We start from the raw sequence: 20,157 nt of genomic DNA on the forward strand, positions 1-20,157 counted from the left end.
GGTACTAATTCTTCCATATCCTATTTATTATGTACGCCATGGATAAGGTACTGAGTTCTTCCATATTATCCTATTTATTCTGTACGCCATGGAGAAGGTACTGAGTTCTTCCATATTATCCTATTTATTCTGTACGCCATGGATAAGGTACTGAGTTCTTCCATATTATCCTATTTATTCTGTACGCCATGGAGAAGGTACTGAGTTCTTCCATATTATCCTATTTATTCTGTACGCCATGGATAAGGTACTAATTCTTCCATATTATCCTATTTATTCTGTACGCCATGGATAAGGTACTAATTCTTCCATATTATCCTATTTATTCTGTACGCCATGGATAAGGTACTAATTCTTCCATATTATCCATATTATCTTATTTATTATGTACGCCATGGATAAGGCACAAAGTACTTCGCTATTGACCGTTTTAGTTGTATTAAAACGTAAATCATTATCAAATATGATTATCATAGATATGAAGTATGAAAAGTAAGTGTTCGGGAAAATGACTGGAACGCATAATTTGATACTATTAATTGAAAAGAGGGAGAAAGGAGTTATGGAGATAAACCAAACTTAATTAAAATTTACTTTCCATTTCTAAAAGAGAATCTTAAAATGAATATATGTTCTCAGTCCTTGAGCCTAAAATCCCCTTTCAAACTGTAGATTCGATAAAAAGGTTTCGAGTACATTCTTGTGGTTGCTTCAAATTTGGTAAAGTACATTCCATATAGGAAAGTACATCCTACACACACACACATACACACACACACAGAGCCCATTTTCGTTCTCCCTTCATTATAAAAAACAAGTAACTCCCCAAGTCTTCTGAGTGGGGCTTAATTTAAAAGGTCTACCGAAGCTTTTAGCTTTCTGCCCGTCCTTGGATCTATAGCGTGTATATGCAGATCCGTGCTTTCATGTGTAATAGTATAGTCTACAGCACGTTCTTCACGTGGTAATTTCAAGTCAAGACCCCCAACTTGAAGTTCTCCCAGATAGAAACAGGACTCATCTGTTGTGAACTGTGCATCTTTCTTAGTACTTGCATAAATACGAATGACCACGAAGTCATTTTGAGGTCTCCCTGGAGTAAATCCTTTTTCCTCATGTACAATTTGACCATGTTTAATTACCGAACCCTCCTCTAAAAATTTTTTGAAAATATCTCTGCACATGCTTGTTCCATCTTCATACACTATCAGTTTTTCAACTGGATGTTTACCGTGAATAAAACGGCGTACAACACTAACCCCATATGTGTATCTAGCGACTCTATAAACAATGGATGATTGATCGTGGCCGTATAGCACAGCCCCTTTCAGCACTACGAGACCGGCATCGTCTGGAACCAAGACTTTCCAAGAAGAGCATTTTTCTTGAATGGCACAACTTAGCATCGGAGATTCAGAAAAACCTCCAACTAAAAGGGCAACTGATATCCCATACTTTTCATGGTTGTCGTGAAAGACTTGCAAGTGTTCTAATACGCTTTTCACTGGTCTGTCAAAAAAACTTCTCGCTAGAGAACTATCCAATCTCAGTTTGTTCCCTGTGCGGAGAGTAATGTTTGCCGCTAACGGATTTCGACTGATTGCCTCTGTTAGGGTTATCCCACTTTCTCTCTGAAATATATTGACTAATGTTAGTGGCATGGTGAACGTGAGATAATCTGTGGCATGTGGAGATATCTTCCTTTTCTTCACTTCGAAATCACGAAAGAGCCCAATATAGTCTTCTGTTGCGTCGACTTTAAATTTTTTAAGAACATCATTTCCGAATATGTTGATCAAGAACTGTTTGAATGCTTTATCTACTTCCCGTCCTCCCCATGCGCCTCCTGTTGCCTTATGAATTTCCTTTAAGTTCCCGTCCTCCATTACTTCATGAATCGTTATATCAACGGTGCCACCTGGAATGCAAATTTGTTCGTAGTGTCACTGATCGAAGATTCACTGGCCAAGAGCAAGATCGATATATCAATACTTGAGCTTATGAGACAACGTTTTACGGATACTTACATGCCATAAACTGCAATGTATACGTAATAAGTAACTAAAAGTATTGTTCTCGGCCAGGTGACTATACTCAAATATGCAAGTCACACTTGAGGATGAATAATGGAGTCATACAACTAATGTCTCTTTTTCTATATACATTGTAACTGTTGGTTGTTGTCTTTCGGCAAGTATACTGTTATTAATATAATGATGAGGTAGTAAGGAATTTTTACAAAGCAAATACTATATATATATATATATATATATATATATATATATATATATATATATATATATATATATATATATATATATAAAGAGAGAGAGAGAGAGAGAAAATAATACCTTTCCCAAGAATAAATTGAACATTAATATTCCAATAGGTGTGTGAGCGTGCTTTTGTGCAGACTGAATAAAACAAATTAGATTGAAACTGCTGACAACATGTATATGGCAGTTGCATCTTTTTTGGAGGGGAAATATGGATTATGATATTTTCCTGCCACGCGCAGATATATTTGTGTGTCATGGCAATAGATTTAGCAAATTTGGTTGTTGTAATGATTTCAAAACCTGTTGGAACTCTCAGAGTGTGGTGTAAACAGTCTAGCCAACTGTATAATAATCTCTGTACTCAACTCTTACGTGTACAACGTGTAGCCAACTATGTAACAATATCTGTTATTCAAAATATTTCGTGTACAATAAAGTTAGTTCGAAGAGCTAAAACAAAGCTTTCTCATGGTCAAAACTTGGGAAATAGATTCCATAGACTATGAGGTACTTTTCATGCAATATTTTTTATTCTCACCCCTAAAAATGTGATGTGAGGTGATTTTTATTTTTAACGTAGCTTTAACAATTTTTCAGTCATATCGCTACGATGTCTACAATGTGGCAGTTTATAGTGATGTCTAGCACTGGGGCATCATGCCGCAGACATGTAGCATGATGTCCCACCCAGTCACATTATCCTGACACCAGGCCGACCAGTCCTAACACTAACCTCTTAATGCTGAACGCCAAGGGAGGCAGCTGTTAGTACCATTTTTTAAGTCTCTGGTATGACTCGGCCGGGGATCGAACCCACGACCTCCCGCATCCGAGGCGGACGCTCTAACCACTAGGCCACCGGAGCGGTCACCCCTAAAAAAACAATAAAAATAAATAAACGCGTCGTTTCTGGAAAATGTATAATCTATCCGAGGTTGATGTGTTGTAACAATTTTATATGCTGCCATAACCCGTTTACCCTTAGCAGGACCGGGTTGGCTGCCTCGGTGTGTCCTTTGTAAAGGCTCTCGTTCCTCACCTATCGACGTGCCGTTCAATGCAAAAAAATAAAAAAATAAAAAAAAAAATTAAAAAAATAATAATAAAAAAAATGAAAAAATAAGCAGGGTCAGATAAATGTTGTACCTGGAATCCGGGTACTAACAACACGCTCAATCTCAGCAACTATGTGGTAAATTTGGCTACATACCATGAAATAATTTTGTCCTTCATTTTGTTGTTGTTCAAAAGAAAATTAATTATTAAAAACTTACGACGACGAAGAAAGGACGTAAATAAATCTATCTGTTTTATTTTGAAGTGCCTTCTTTGGGATACTTAAATTAAGCGGGCTTTCAAGATCTTTACCTGGTAGCCCGCCAGTCTAAAACATGAGCTCGACAAATTTCCCATCATATCTTATAGGAAGACTTGCAAATTCCAATGTATTTTTTATGATATTACCTTCTTCAGAACGTATGAAACATAAATTACACGTTTAGATTGTCAAACAGTTAGGAATTTCTTCCTGGGGTCAATATATTTCTATGTTCTGAGGTCGGAGTATATTTCTATACTCTGAGGTCAGTATTTATTTCTGTATTCTGGAGCCAGTCTATATTTTTATATTCTAGGTTCAGTATATATTTCTATAATCTGTTTGATTTTATTCATATATTTTTATTTTTGAAATATCTAAAGGATAATTCATTTTGTTCAGTCTTTTAGCATCAGTCACTTGGTAAAATGTATTGAGGAAAATAACAAGCATGATGTACGACGCCTGCGAAATTTAATCATTTCCAAATTCTCCAAAATATCAGATGTTATTGAAATGCCCAAATTTATCAGGCAATTTACAAAATGCCTAACTGTATTTTGCCTGTAACGTACATGTATGCATGTGTGTGTGTGTGTGTGTGTGTGTGCTTGCCTCCTGCATCAACAACGATGTAACGGGTTCTAGGAGAAAAATGGACAATCGTTGTTCCACCATCTGATGACTTTATCTCAAGAGGAATATATCTACAATATAAAGATGCCGCTTCTGGTTCCAGTGCAATGAGCAACTGATCATTGCTGATGCCAGCCTGTGGACAAGTAGAAATATAATTTTCATGTATTCTTTTACCCATTATAGAAGTCCATATTTGATGTTGTTGTTCTGTTGCTATTACGATGATGATTATAATTATTGCTTTATTATTATTATTATTATTATTATTATTATTATTATTATTATGCTTGTGATGATGAGGCGATCAAGGCAGTCCTTCTAGTAGAATTGTTAGTGGTATACATCATGTTTTGATATACATTTTCTTATGACGATTTTGGTATCTTTTAAAAGTACTTAGATCTAGCTGAATATGGCCTACATTTTGTTTACTTGAAAATGTTAGAATGGACGGATTATTGTCGATGTATGCATAGTAATCCTTCCTCTTTTTAATGAAGACATGTGCAAGAATTCGTTGTCCCATTAGGAAAATTAACTATCCACTTAATTTTGCAAATATCACTGATATTTTTTATTTTATTGTTAAATTACTTTACATTATTTTAAATCGTACGATTAATTAAAACAGATTGATGTTTCCTTCACGGCATAGACGAACCTGTTACAAATTCACTGTGATACATGACTTGTTGGCGTTTGCAGCACATTCAGTACGTGATGTAGAAGGAAAATCTAATTCTAGAAGTACAAAGAAAACATTCAACATACCATATATGATCACAAAAGTATTTTTTAATGATCAGCATGGATGTATATATTGTAATGACCTAGTATATACACGAGATACATTAAAACTAGTTTAGTTTACCTGTATAGCTGCCTCACGCATAAAGCGTCTGGCCTTATCGTTCCATATAGCCGGCACTGTCAGAACCCATTGGATCATATCTTGATAAGAACGTTCACCGCCAGTTTTAGATGCATATTCTTTTTGGAGATCATCCTTCAGATATCGAATAACAAGACGTACCACCTTCATTGCTGGTAACTTTTTCCCAGATTCGTCTTTTATTGTTGTCTCGCGTGTTAGATTCTTAAAAGACAACAAAAGTAAAACTTGTTTTGCTGATACATGGTTAACTGAGTTATATGCCTTCATGTGGTGTTTTGCTGATACATGGTTAACTGAGTTATATTTCTTCATGTGGTGTTTTGCTGATGCATGGTTAACTGAGTTATATGCCTTCATGTGGTGTTTTGCTGATACATGGTTAACTGAGTTATATTTCTTCATGTGGTGTTTTGCTGATGCATGGTTAACTGAGTTATATGCCTTCATGTGGTGTTTTGCTGATGCATGGTTAACTGAGTTATATTCCTTCATGTGGTGTTTTGCTGATACATGGTTAACTGAGTTATATGCCTTCATGTGGTGTTTTGCTGATACATGGTTAACTGAGTTATATTCCTTCATGTGGTGTTTGGCTGATACATGGTTAACTGAGTTTATGCCTTCATGTGGTGTTTTGCTGATGCATGGTTAACTGAGTTATATTCCTTCATGTGGTGTTTTGCTGATATATGGTTAACTGAGCTATATTCCTTCACGTGGTGTTTGGCTGATACATGGTTAACTGAGTTATATTCCTTCATGTGGTGTTTTGCTGACATGTTTAACTGAGTTATATGCCTTCATGTGGTGTTTTACTGATGCATGGTTAACTGAATTGTATGCCTACATGTGGTGTTTGGCTGATACATGGTTAGCTGAGTTATATGCCTTCATGTGGTGTTTGGCTGATACATGGTTAACTGAGTTATATGCCTTCATGTGGTGTTTTGCTGATATATGGTTAACTGAGCTATATTCCTTCATGTGGTGTTTGGCTGATACATGGTTAACTGAGTTATATTCCTTCATGTGGTGTTTTGCTGACATGTTTAACTGAGTTATATGCCTTCATGTGGTGTTTTGCTGATGCATGGTTAACTGAATTGTATGCCTACATGTGGTGTTTGGCTGATACATGGTTAGCTGAGTTATATGCCTTCATGTGGTGTTTGGCTGATACATGGTTAACTGAGTTTATGCCTTCATGTGGTGTTTTGCTGATGCATGGTTAACTGAGTTATATTCCTTCATGTGGTGGTTTGCTGATATATGGTTAACTGAGCTATATTCCTTCATGTGGTGTTTGGCTGATACATGGTTAACTGAGTTATATTCCTTCATGTGGTGTTTTGCTGACATGTTTAACTGAGTTATATGCCTTCATGTGGTGTTTTGCTGATGCATGGTTAACTGAATTGTATGCCTACATGTGGTGTTTGGCTGATACATGGTTAACTGAGTTATATGCCTTCATGTGGTGTTTGGCTGATACATGGTTAGCTGAGTTATATGCCTTCATGTGGTGTTTGGCTGATACATGGTTAACTGAGTTATATGCCTTCATGTGGTGTTTTGCTGATACATGGTTAAATGAGTTACATGCCTTCATGTGGTGTTTTGCTGATGCATGGTTAAGTGAGTTATATTCCTTCATGTGGTGTTTTGCTGATACATGGTTAACTGAGTTATATGCCTTCATGTGGTGTTTGGCTGATACATGGTTAACTGAATTGTATGCCTACATGTGGTGTTTGGCTGATGCATGGTTAACTGAGTTATATGCCTTCATGTGGTGTTTTGCTGATGCATGGTTAACTGAGTTATATTCCTTCATGTGGTGTTTTGCTGATACATGGTTAACTGAGTTATATGCCTTCATGTGGTGTTTGGCTGATACATGGTTAACTGAGTTACATGCCTTCATGTCGTGTTTTGCTGATACATGGTTAACTGAGTTATATGCCTTCATGTGGTGTTTTGCTGATGCATGGTTAACTGAGTTATATGCCTTCATGTGGTGTTTTGCTGATGCATGGTTAACTGAGTTATATGCCTTCATGTGGTCTTTTCGGATACATGGTTAACTGACTGAGTTATATGTCTTCATGTGGTGTTTGGCTGATGCATGGTTAACTGAGTTATATGCCTTCATGTGGTGTTTTGCTGATGCATGGTTAACTGAGTTATATGCCTTCATGTGGTGTTTGGCTGATACATGGTTAACTGAGTTATATTCCTTCATGTGGTGTTTGGCTGATACATGGTTAACTGAGTTATATGCCTTCATGTGGTGTTTGGCTGATACATGGTTAACTGAGTTATATGCCTTCATGTGGTGTTTTGCTGATACATGGTTAACTGAGTTATATGCCTTCATGTGGTGTTTTGCTGATACATAGTTAACTGAGTTACATGCCTTCATGTGGTGTTTTGCTGATGCATGGTTAAGTGAGTTATATGCCTTCATGTGGTGTTTTGCTGACGCATTGTTAACTGAGTTATATGCCTTCATGTGGTGTTTGGCTGATACATGGTTAACTGCGTTATATGCCTTCATGTGGTGTTTGACTGATGCATGGTTAGCTGAGTTATATGCCTTCATGTGGTGTTTGGCTGATGCATGGTTAACTGAATTGTATGCCTACATGTGGTGTTTGATTGATGCATGGTTAACTGAGTTATATGCCTTCATGTGGTGTTTTGCTGATGCATGGTTAACTGAGTTATATTCCTTCATGTGGTGTTTTGCTGATACATGGTTAACTGAGTTATATGCCTTCATGTGGTGTTTGGCTGATACATGGTTAACTGAGTTACATGCCTTCATGTGGTGTTTGGCTGATACATGGTTAACTGAGTTATATGCCTTCATGTGGTGTTTGGCTGATACATGGTTAACTGAGCTATATGCCTTCATGTGGTGTTTTGCTGATGCATGGTTAACTGAGTTATATGCCTTCATGTGGTGTTTGGCTGATACATGGTTAACTGAGTTATATGCCTTCATGTGGTGTTTTGCTGATACATGGTTAACTGAGTTATATGCCTTCATGTGGTGTTTTATCTGATGCATGGTTAACTGAGTTATATTCCTTCATGTGGTGTTTTGCTGATACATGGTTAACTGAGTTATATGCCTTCATGTGGTGTTTTGCTGATACATGGTTAACTGAGTTATATGCCTTCATGTGGTGTTTTGCTGATACATAGTTAACTGAGTTACATGCCTTCATGTGGTGTTTTGCTGATGCATGGTTAAGTGAGTTATATGCCTTCATGTGGTGTTTTGCTGACGCATTGTTAACTGAGTTATATGCCTTCATGTGGTGTTTGGCTGATACATGGTTAACTGCGTTATATGCCTTCATGTGGTGTTTGACTGATGCATGGTTAGCTGAGTTATATGCCTTCATGTGGTGTTTGGCTGATGCATGGTTAACTGAATTGTATGCCTACATGTGGTGTTTGATTGATGCATGGTTAACTGAGTTATATGCCTTCATGTGGTGTTTTGCTGATGCATGGTTAACTGAGTTATATTCCTTCATGTGGTGTTTTGCTGATACATGGTTAACTGAGTTATATGCCTTCATGTGGTGTTTGGCTGATACATGGTTAACTGAGTTACATGCCTTCATGTGGTGTTTGGCTGATACATGGTTAACTGAGTTATATGCCTTCATGTGGTGTTTGGCTGATACATGGTTAACTGAGCTATATGCCTTCATGTGGTGTTTTGCTGATGCATGGTTAACTGAGTTATATGCCTTCATGTGGTGTTTGGCTGATACATGGTTAACTGAGTTATATGCCTTCATGTGGTGTTTTGCTGATACATGGTTAACTGAGTTATATGCCTTCATGTGGTGTTTTATCTGATGCATGGTTAACTGAGTTATATTCCTTCATGTGGTGTTTTGCTGATACATGGTTATCTGAATTGTATGCCTACATGTGGTGTTTGACTGATGCATGGTTAACTGAGTTATATGCCTTCATGTGGTGTTTTGCTGATGCATGGTTAACTGAGTTATATTCCTTCATGTGGTGTTTTGCTGATACATGGTTAACTGAGTTATATGCCTTCATGTGGTGTTTGGCTGATACATGGTTAACTGAGTTACATGCCTTCATGTGGTGTTTGGCTGATACATGGTTAACTGAGTTATATGCCTTCATGTGGTGTTTGGCTGATACATGGTTAACTGAGTTATATGCCTTCATGTGGTGTTTGGCTGATGCATGGTTAACTGAGTTATATGCCTTCGTGTGGTGTTTTGCTGATGCATGGTTAACTGAGTTATATGCCTTCATGTGGTGTTTTGCTGATACATGGTTAACTGAGTTATATGCCTTCATGTGGTGTTTTGCTGATACATGGTTAACTGAGTTATATGCCTTCATGTGGTGTTTTGCTGATGCATGGTTAACTGAGTTATATTCCTTCATGTGGTGTTTTGCTGATACATGGTTAACTGAGTTATATGCCTTCATGTGGTGTTTGGCTGATGCATGGTTAACTGAGTTATATTCCTTCATGTGGTGTTTTGCTGATACATGGTTAACTGAGTTATATGCCTTCATGTGGTGTTTTGCTGATACATGGTTAACTGAGTTACATGCCTTCATGTGGTGTTTGGCTGATACATGGTTAACTGAGTTATATGCCTTCATGTGGTGTTTGGCTGATACATGGTTAACTGAGTTATATGCCTTCATGTGGTGTTTGGCTGATGCATGGTTAACTGTGGTATATGCCTTCATGTGGTGTTTTGCTGATGCATGGTTAACTGAGTTATATGCCTTCATGTGGTCTTTTCGGATACATGGTTAACTGACTGAGTTATATGTCTTCATGTGGTGTTTTGATATACATGGTTAACTGAGTTGTCTGCCTTCCTTTGGCGTCAGCATGCCTTCATGTGGTGTTTTGCGGATATATGGTTAACTGAGTTGTATGCCTTCACGTGGTGTCAGCATTCCTTCATATGGTGTTATGCTGATACATAGTTAACTGATTTTTCTGCCTTACTTTGGCGTCAGGATGCCTTAATGTGGCGCTATGCTGATACATTGTTAACTGACCGCTTTGCATGCCTTAATGTGGCGTTATGCTAATACATAGTTAACTGGCCGATTTGCATGCATTCATGTCGTGTTATGCTGCATCTTTAGGAATAGACGTCTCATACAACATTAATAAAACATGACAATTTAGCATCTTCCGCTTAAATTTAAACTAGTAATATTTGGCTAACTTAATTTGAGGAGTTTTTAAAACTAGAAACTGTTTTGCTTAACATTTTGTTTCTAATGATTGCTGCTAGCTTGCTTAAATTATAAGAATGTATATTCTTATCGCTATACTGAGTTTTTATTTTTTTTATCTCGAGTTCAGACAGCAATAAAGGGAAAATTCTACTACCGTAAATGTTTCTGGTTCAGCTGTATTTATGGCATGTGTTCGGTTTACTCCAATGTTTCCGGTTATAATGACATAATACTGGTTTACTGAAATGTTTCTCGTTGAACCGTATGTGTAGCATGTATCAGTTTACTGAAATGTTTCTCGTTTTACTATATGTGTAACATGTGTCGGTTTACTCAGAAGTTTTTCGTTGCTCCGTATGTACAACATTTGTAGATTATCTCCAATGTGTCTGTTTATATATTGTATATAATATTTGATGGTTTACTCAAATGTTAATCTGTTTTTGTACACACACACACACACAGACATATATATATATATATATATATATATATATATATATATATATATATATATATATATATCTGTGTGTGTGTGTGTGTTTTGTGTGAGTGTGTGTTTTACTCAGATGTCTCTGGTTGTACATGTGCTGTTGGTTTACTAAAGTGTTTAATTGTATAAGGTATGTATGACATGCATTTGTTTATCCAAATGGTTTTTGTTTTACCTTATGTATAGTTATCTTGGTTTACTCAGATGGTTTTCGTTTTACCGTATGTATAACATCTTGGCTTACTCAGATGATTCTTTTTCATCGTATTATAACGTGTTGGTTCACTCAAATGATTCTTTCTTACCGTATTTATAAGGTGTTGGTTCACTCAAATAGTTCATTTTTACCGGTTATATAACGTGCCGGTTCGCTCAGACGTAATTTGGTAAATCAGCTAAGGACTTATCTCCAAAGAAAATGGTAATTAATGTTTCTGCAACATCTTGTATTTAAAGACACGTGGCAGTTCGCTTTGACGTTTTAAGTTTTATTGTGAAATATTCTGTTTCTTATTTATATGGCAAATGCTTTATTTTTAATCAGTTTCTTACAAAATATTACGTTCCCACATCCAGGCTCATCTGATCCAAATTAAACCATATATCACTGGCAAAAGGGTCAACCCACAACAGCGTCAAAACACATTATTAGTAAAGTGTTATACCCACCACAGCTTCAAAACATATATTACTGGCAGAGTATTATAACCACCAAAGCGTCAAAACATGTATTATAAGCAAATTGTTATACCAACCACAGTAAAACAGTTACATGTCTATTGTCTCATATTGATTGACTCGTTTAGAAGAAAAATAATATCATAAATGTCCCTAAAGTATGATATATGTACATGCATTTCCTTATTATTATATTATTTTTTTAAATAAATGACCTTATTTAACATATTTAAAGGTAACAAAAATTTACATAATTATAACAAAACACTAGAAGATTCTATTACTGAACGTCAACTTACCATGTCTTTGAATAGCGACATCTTGAATCTTCTAAAATAGTACCAGTCTTTGTGTTCGTCATTCTCTGCCAACCTTGCATACTTGTCTTCAGCATCATAACCAAAGGCATCCAAAGTTTCGCCATCTGGTCTTATGAGAGCTGTAGTGGGTGCTTTGGAAGATATGCCTACTCCGCTGTTCCATTCTTTAACAAGTATTTTTGTTGGATCCTTCTGGTAATTATGTGTGAAGGAGCACGCCCAACTTGAAAATGTTGTTCCAAAGTCGATTGCTGCCACCATAAGATTATTGGGTTTCCCGGAAGACTAAAATAAAAAATTATACATGTTAAAAAGTGTGTTCAATTCTAGATGTGATACGATGGTAAACTATGTCCTAACTCCAGAACTTTTAACCATGGTGACGGCGATAAAGGTGCAGTTGTACACTTGAAATGAATACATTAACTTTATTAGGTAATGCAGCTTGTCAACGTTTATCTTTCTATTTGACGGAACAGCTATTATCCAATCCAAGAGCTTGGATGGAATCGGAGGACTCCTAGTTTTTTTAGTAGTACACTCACATAAGTCAGTGCCACTGAACGGTTCCAAATACTGAGAGGTTTTATGTGCAGTATATCCAAAGTAATGAATTATTTTCATCCAGATCAGATGTTAGCAATATCATTCCTGTATATAGTCAGTTTTATATGGGTAGTACTAAAACACGGACAAGTGCTCCGCTAATGAACGTTGTAAATGTAAGATATTTTTACTGATTTGCAGAATTTCGTGACAAAAAGTCGACACACTTATATGCACTGAATTCGCTGTTATTGTGCGTTTGTTTGAGACAATGATTATTTAGATGAGAATTATGGCATAGTTAATAATCAAGCACTCTCAGGTTATATATCTTCAACTGTATCATCTTATATGACCATCATAGACGTCGGTTCTTATCCGGGATACAAAACAAAACGAATTTATTTAGGATTGAAGGAAATCATTTTTAATATCACTTAATTTCTAAGAATTTAACATGCATTAACTATTTCATTATCACTACTACTACCCTACAACTACTACTACGGTCGAAGGCATATAACCTGAAATTGCCTTATTATTAACAATGCCATAATCCGAAGACCTTTAAGTTTCCCATAAGTAGGTATATTTCAAACACAATATTGCTGCAATACATACTATATAAAGAGCTAACAACAACAATATCAATGCCCAATTACATTCAAACAATCATATATGATTATATGAAAGAGAAGAGAGGAATTGAACGAATGTTTAAATTTGCCTTCAGGTTTAGCTCCGTCATTTAACAATTCTTTCGTGTCCAATGTTCACCATGTTACGGCAATTTTTCCCCCTGATTTTACCCTCTGGCAATTCTTGCATAGAAAGCTGATACGTATATATCCTTGGCCGGTTGTGGGCTGGGTAACAACGTACAGTTGTCTATATTTTGATATATGCACGATGAGGGTTAGTTTGGGTATGAGAGTAGACGTCTAAGCCTTGCGTATGATGAGGCAGAAGAATGCTCGCTTTGCAGGTCTATTTTCATTTCCTGACATTTTGAGGTAAGTTATTATTTTATTGGGGGTGGGGTTAATAAAAAAAGAAGCCCATAGCTTCTTTACTACTATTTGTTTTAAATATATTTTAAACTTTTACAAGTACATATCCAACTATCAATCCATACACTGTGAAAATTAATTTATGTATATCAAGGATAGGCACAATTAGCATTCTTTGCGCAATTTCAAGTATATTTCCCCAGCATACAGAAGCAGTCATTTTTGTCAGCCATCTGCTTCATGCAGCACAATTTTTTTCCTAATAGGTGTCAAAACTTAATGTCAACCCCATGTAAGTGAATGAGATATACGTGTGTATTACTTTCTCTATATTGTACCAGATGTAGCGCAAATAACTTTTCAGCTTCAAAGGTGCCCCCAAAAACCTAAGAGCGGAACCGCCGGTGACGGAACAGCCTTATGTTCATCATGACCTGAGCTAGCGTTAATTTCCCTCCCTCATCACTTTTTACATGTCAAACATTCAAAATTAATGCCGTTTGAATACAAGTGATTTCACTCCAAAACAAATTGCTTGGTTTATATTTGCATGGTATTTAAAATGACAGCAATTTGACAAGCATTATAAATATCTAATTTAGACATTATTATTATTATTATTATTATTATTATTATTATTATTATTAGTATTGTAATAGGACAAAACACTTGCTAATATATGACGCAAATTTAAAAAAACAATTGAAATCAATCTCATAATTTTATATTATGTTTAAAAGAATATCATACATTATTTTCAAACATTATTTCTATTTTAAATAGTATTCATCATTGATTTTTATTTCACATTTTACAAAGGCATCTGAAAATTTGAAATATATTTTTAATTTTACATGCATATGTTGAAAGTTATTTCTGTCTTCTATAATAATAATAATAATAAGAAGAAGAAGAAGAATAACGTAATTTTTAAGTTAAATGCTGACATGGTAAATGCCTTCAAAATTGGAGAGTTATTTGAGACGTTCTGAAAAATTTGTTTAAAATATTTTTGATTAATTTAAACTAGTCAACATACATGTATTTCATGCCAGTCGATAGACGAAATGATCTGTTGCTGCATGTACAGCACACATGCAGTTATATGCATGTACAGCACACATACGGATATATGCATGTACAGCACACATACGGATATATGCATGTACAGCATACATGCAGATATATGCATGTACAGCACACATACGGATATATGCATGTACAGCACACATACGGATATATGCATGTACAGCATACATGCAGATATATGCATGTACAGCACACATGCAGATATATGCATATACAACACACATGCAGATATATGCATGTACAACACACATGCAGATATATGCATGTACAGCACACATACGGATATATGCATGTACAGCACACATGCGGATATATGCATGTACAGCACACATACGGATATATGCATGTACAGCACACATACGGATATATGCATGTACAACACACATGCAGATATATGCATGTACAGCACACATACGGATATATGCATGTACAGCACACATGCAGATATATGCATGTGAGGTAACATATGTAACATATGTAAATGATAGTGACCTAAAGATGTCGAAGAAGATAAAAGTAATTCTGCTACTGAGCAAAGAGCACACTGTGATGTCTGGATCTATTACAGTTCCCCCCGCTTGATATCAAGGCTGAGTTGAATAAAGTTTACGGATTAAATTTTCTGTCATATCCTACAATTCTGATGTTGTTTTATCGTTTCAAACATAATAGCGAATCCATGGAAGATGACTAACGTTCTGGAAGACCGTTGTCTGAGATTTGTGAGCTGAAAAATGCTTGACGTGAAGGAAGAAATGGTTGAAGATGATAGATACACAGTGAAAAATATTTCTATTATCATGGACATTGATTGTTCAGCTGTTTCAAATATACGAAACATTCATTTGATGCTCAGAAAGGTTTATGTAAGATGTGTCTCGCATTTGTTGTCGGATAATCGAAATCAAACTTGGGATGGAATCGCTAACGAAGTACTCGCCAAATATGAAAAGAGTGACCCGAGATGTTTGAATGTGATATGTCACAGGTGTTTAAACAAGGATTTACAGTATTCAGACAAAATAATAAAGTTTGGATCGGAGAAAACGATCAGACACCACAGATCGCTCGACATAGTCGGACTGTCAGAGGAGGTTGTGCACGCAGAAGGCCCCTTCGTATATATACTTGTGCCTGATTCTGCTAGTGTCACTGGACGTTAAAAATGCTGCCAAAATGTGCGAAACTATGATGCACCGTAGCCGACAAAAGCTGGTCCAGTCAGAACGTTGCCGTTGAAGTTTTAATGTCATATGTTTAGAATTCCAATTTCACGTGTTGTATCAAAAGTGCTTGTCCTTAAAGTTCCATTGTCTAGGTCGAGATTTTAAATTGTATCTGTTGAATTAAACAATAGTGATTGAAAATTATATCATCTATGTCGAGGATTTAGATTGTGTCGTTTGAATTACACGACTGTGGTTGAAATTTCGATGTCATACGTCGAAAATTCCTAATTTACGTGTTGGTTCAAAGTTTGTATGTTGAAAGTTCCATTTTATATTTAGATTTCATCTGTTGAATTACACAGCGCTGGTTCAAAATTCTATGTCCAATGTCTAATTGTTAGATTGTATCTTCTGAATTACACGGCGGTTGTTTTGAAATTTTAATGTCATATGTCGAGAGTTTCATTTTAATATGTTGAATCACATTGATTGTGCTGAAAGTTCCATTTCGTATGTTGCGTTTTTAGAATGTATCAGTTGAATTACACAGCGGTGGTTGGACATTTTATTGTGCTTGTCAGAATTGTTATATTTATATGGTGAAATGATGTGTTGGTGTTAAAAGTAACATTACACAATTTCCACTTGAACAATTCTGAATAATATAGAGTATTAAGATATATCATTCGTGTATACAATTATGAGGCGCCAATAAGTTTCGTGCATTTACAGTTTGAAAGTTAACATTCACAGATCGAGAATTACTATACATTTCTTTGCTAGAGGTCGCTCTAGTGAACCGAACGCGTTATTTTTAAACAAGGAGGCTGCTTCTCGTTGCTCTGAAATTCAACATATGAAATCTGAATACTCGCCATGTGAAATGGAACTTTCATCAGAAAGAGTTACATACAACGTGTCAGTTAGGGATTCTCGACATATGATATACATTGTAAAACGTCAACATAGGAAATAGAACTTTAAACCACCACTGTATAATTCAACATATAAAATATAAAGTCTCGATCTAGAAAATGGTACTTTAAAGACATGCAATTTGATCCAACACGTGATATTCTAATGGGAGCAGCTTTTGTCCGCTACGACGGCTCATATGAATCCACCAGACCGCATACCGGTTCCTAAGATATCCATGACAATGCCCTTTGCATAAATTTACCATAGTGAAAGACACCTTGAATGAGGTCAGCATCCAGGCTTTGCCACATCTGATTTAGCACCATGTGAACTTTTGGCTCAATCCAGTCATCAACAATTCTCATAGCGACATACGAGATGAAACCGCCATGCGGTTGGGTGTGCAGTTTTAAGAATGTGTGAACACCATACCATAAAGTGAATACAAAATGGCGCATTGTTGTTGTTGTTGTTATTGTAGGGTTTAACGCCATATTTCAGCACACGATAGGCTATACATGGCGGCCAGTATTAATGGTGGAGGAAGAACCCGGGAAAACCCCGGAAAGAACCACCGACCCACGAGAAGCTACTGGCAAGCTTTCTCCAAAATGGCGCATAATAATTAAATGATCAGACCGATAGAGTGTACAGAGATGCACAGGAAGTACCTTGAGGGGAATACAATGACATTTCTGTTCACTACTAAAGACAATTTTGTGTACAGCACAGTAATGTTTAGAATTTAAATACCCTTCGTATGAATAATAAAAAATTGCAAAGGCATATTCAGTTAAAATCAGACCGCATTAATGAATAATGTTTTACGTGTAACAAAAAGGATAAAAAAAACTCTAGTCTCTACATACAAGACAGTTTTATCATTCTAAGAATTCTACCTCCATCATTCGTCTCCAGATTTTTTTTATAGCCGTTGTAACGGTTGTTAATTTTCATAGTGCATACTATATATATATATATATATATATATATATATATATATATATATATATATATATATATATATATACATATACATACACAAGATATTGCGTCATTCCGTTACATCTCATTATGTACATTAGGCTGCTAAGTCTCTTTAAAATATAGCAGGGGTTAGGATACCACTAATTTTTCTATATCATACATACATACATACATACATACATACATACATACATACATACACACATTATGAACACAGGGGCTCCGAGTGGTCTAAAGCGCTCACCGTTACGGATCACTGCCATTTCACCTGTCTGCATGGGTTCCAGTCTCGGGTTCGGCCAATGTGTGTATGTAAGAAAGCTTGCCAGTAGCTTCTCGTGGGTCGGTGGTTCTTTCCGGGGTTTTCCCGGGTTCTTCCTCCACCATTAATACTGGCCGCCATGTATAGCCTATCGTGTGCTGAAAAATGGCGTTAAACCCCACAACAACAACCAAGATGAACTCAAAGCTACGTACTAATCACACTAGATTCCAAGGGTAGCAATGCCATTATAAACCATCACATGCAGCAAGACTTGACAGCATTTGCCAAGGAATTTAACACAATAAAAAACTTTGGGCTGTGAAACTTTTAGTTTTTGACCCAGAGATTCGTAAAACACGATAACTCACGGAGATATTCGAGGCACAGTGCAATGCATTTGATAAAAGTTGTTAAGAAGGAATATAGTAGCATACTCGAATCGCCTTAAGTAACCAACATCATACGCTGTATCTACCTCTACCAACGTTGGTGTTGTTTTCTCTACTTGCAAGATATGTGATTTCTTTGAGTTGCTGTGTCCCATTGTGTCAGTTTGATTTAGTTTTGTTTTCTTTTGCTGGTTAACTTGGACATATCCTGGCTGCTACTGATAGTCATTTGAGGTTATCCAACACGTCTGCCTTGTTTAAAATATCAGGTATAACCTGAAAATAGATAATCTAAGTTACTTTAAGCCCATTTCTCACTAAGCTGCAACTGAAAGAAGTGTTACTTTTCTAGACATGTTAATTTCAAAATGAAATGCAAGCAAATGATAAAACATTTATCTTTGAATGACACTCACAAATGTGAAGGAGTGAACATGTACTAAAGTGACTATAATGACACTCACAATAGTGTAACAGTGAACATGTATTAAAGTGACTACAGCGACACAAACAAATGTGTAAGAGTGAACATGCATTAAAGTGACAATAGTGACACTCACAAATGTGTAAGAGTGAACATGCATTAAAGTGACTATGGTGACACTCAGAAATGCGTAACAGTGAACATGCATTATAGTGACTATAGTGACACTCACAAATGTGTAACAGTGAACACGCATTAAAGTGACTATTGTGACACTCACAAATGTGTAACAGTGAACACGCATTAAAGTGACTAGTGACACTAACAAATGTGTAATAGTGAACATGCATTAAAGTGACTATAGTGACACACATGTGTAACAGTGAACATGCTTTAAAGTGACTAAAGTGACACTCAGAAATTTGCAACAGCGAGAATTCATTAAAGTGACTATAGTGACACTCAGAAATGTGTAACAGTGAACATGCATTAAACCGAATATTGTGACACTCAGAAATGTGTAGGAGTGAACATGCATTAAAGTCACTATAATGACACTCAGAAATGTGTAACAGTGAACATGCATTAAAGTGACTATGGTGACACTGAGAAATGTGTAACAGTGAACATGCATTATAGTGACTATAGTGACACTCACAAATGTGAAAGAGTGAACATGCATTAAAGTGACTATAGTGAAACTCAGGAATGTAACAACAGTGAATATGCATCAAATTGACTATAATGACACTCAGAAATGGGTACGAGACAACATGCATCAGAGTGACTATAATGACAATCATAAATGTGTAACAGTGACCAAGCAATAAATAACTATAGTGACACTCGGAAATGTGTTCTAGTGAACATGCATTAAAGTGACTACAGTGATACAAATCTGCAGGAGTGAACATGCATTAAAATTAATATAGTGACACTCACAAATGTGTAGGGGTGAACATGCATTAAAGTAACTGTAGTGACACTCGGAAACGTGTAGGAGTGAACATGCATTAAAGTGACTAAAGTGGCACTCAGAAATATGTAGAAGTGAACATGAATTGTTGTTGTTGTTGTTGTTGTTGTTTTGTAGGGTTTAACGCCATTTTTCAGCACACGATAGGCTATACATGGCGGCCAGTATTAACGGTGGAGGAAGAACCCGGGAAAAACCCGGAAAGAACCACCGACCCACGAGAAGCTACTGGCAAGCTTTCTCACATACCCACATTGGCTCAGTGCGAAACTTGAACCCATGCAGACAGAGGTGAGATGGCAGTGATCCGTAACGGACAGCGCTTTAGACTACTCGGCCACTCGGGGCCCCGAACATGAATTAAAGAGACTATAATGACACTCAGAAATGTGAAAAAGTGAACACGCGTTAAAGTGACTATAGTGACAATCATAAATGTGTAGCAGTGAACAAGAATTAAAGTGAGTATAATAAAACTCAGAAATGTACAG

The 20,157-nt window shown here is 36.3% G+C and overlaps 1 protein-coding gene across 1 annotated transcript in view; it reads right to left on the reverse strand.

Annotated features, from left to right (window-relative positions):
• Nucleotides 1-667: 667 nt before the first annotated feature.
• Nucleotides 668-20,157, reverse strand: part of LOC149797700 (heat shock 70 kDa protein 12A-like) — a 32,553-nt gene continuing 13,063 nt past the window's right edge. Inside the window, exons 2-6 of the mRNA XM_089960466.1 lie at nt 18,353-18,542; nt 11,873-12,178; nt 5,108-5,332; nt 4,213-4,369; nt 668-1,918 (exon numbers count right to left, since the gene is read on the reverse strand). Coding sequence (XP_089816592.1) covers nt 846-1,918; nt 4,213-4,369; nt 5,108-5,332; nt 11,873-12,178; nt 18,353-18,421 — 1,830 coding nt within the window. The 5' untranslated portion in view covers nt 18,422-18,542 and the 3' untranslated portion in view covers nt 668-845. The remainder of the gene's footprint in view (nt 1,919-4,212; nt 4,370-5,107; nt 5,333-11,872; nt 12,179-18,352; nt 18,543-20,157) is intronic.

This window comes from Sinohyriopsis cumingii, chromosome 6 (genome assembly GCF_028554795.1).
Source record: "Sinohyriopsis cumingii isolate HCF-2022 chromosome 6, ASM2855479v2, whole genome shotgun sequence".
In the NCBI taxonomy this organism is placed as follows: domain Eukaryota; kingdom Metazoa; phylum Mollusca; class Bivalvia; order Unionida; family Unionidae; genus Sinohyriopsis; species Sinohyriopsis cumingii.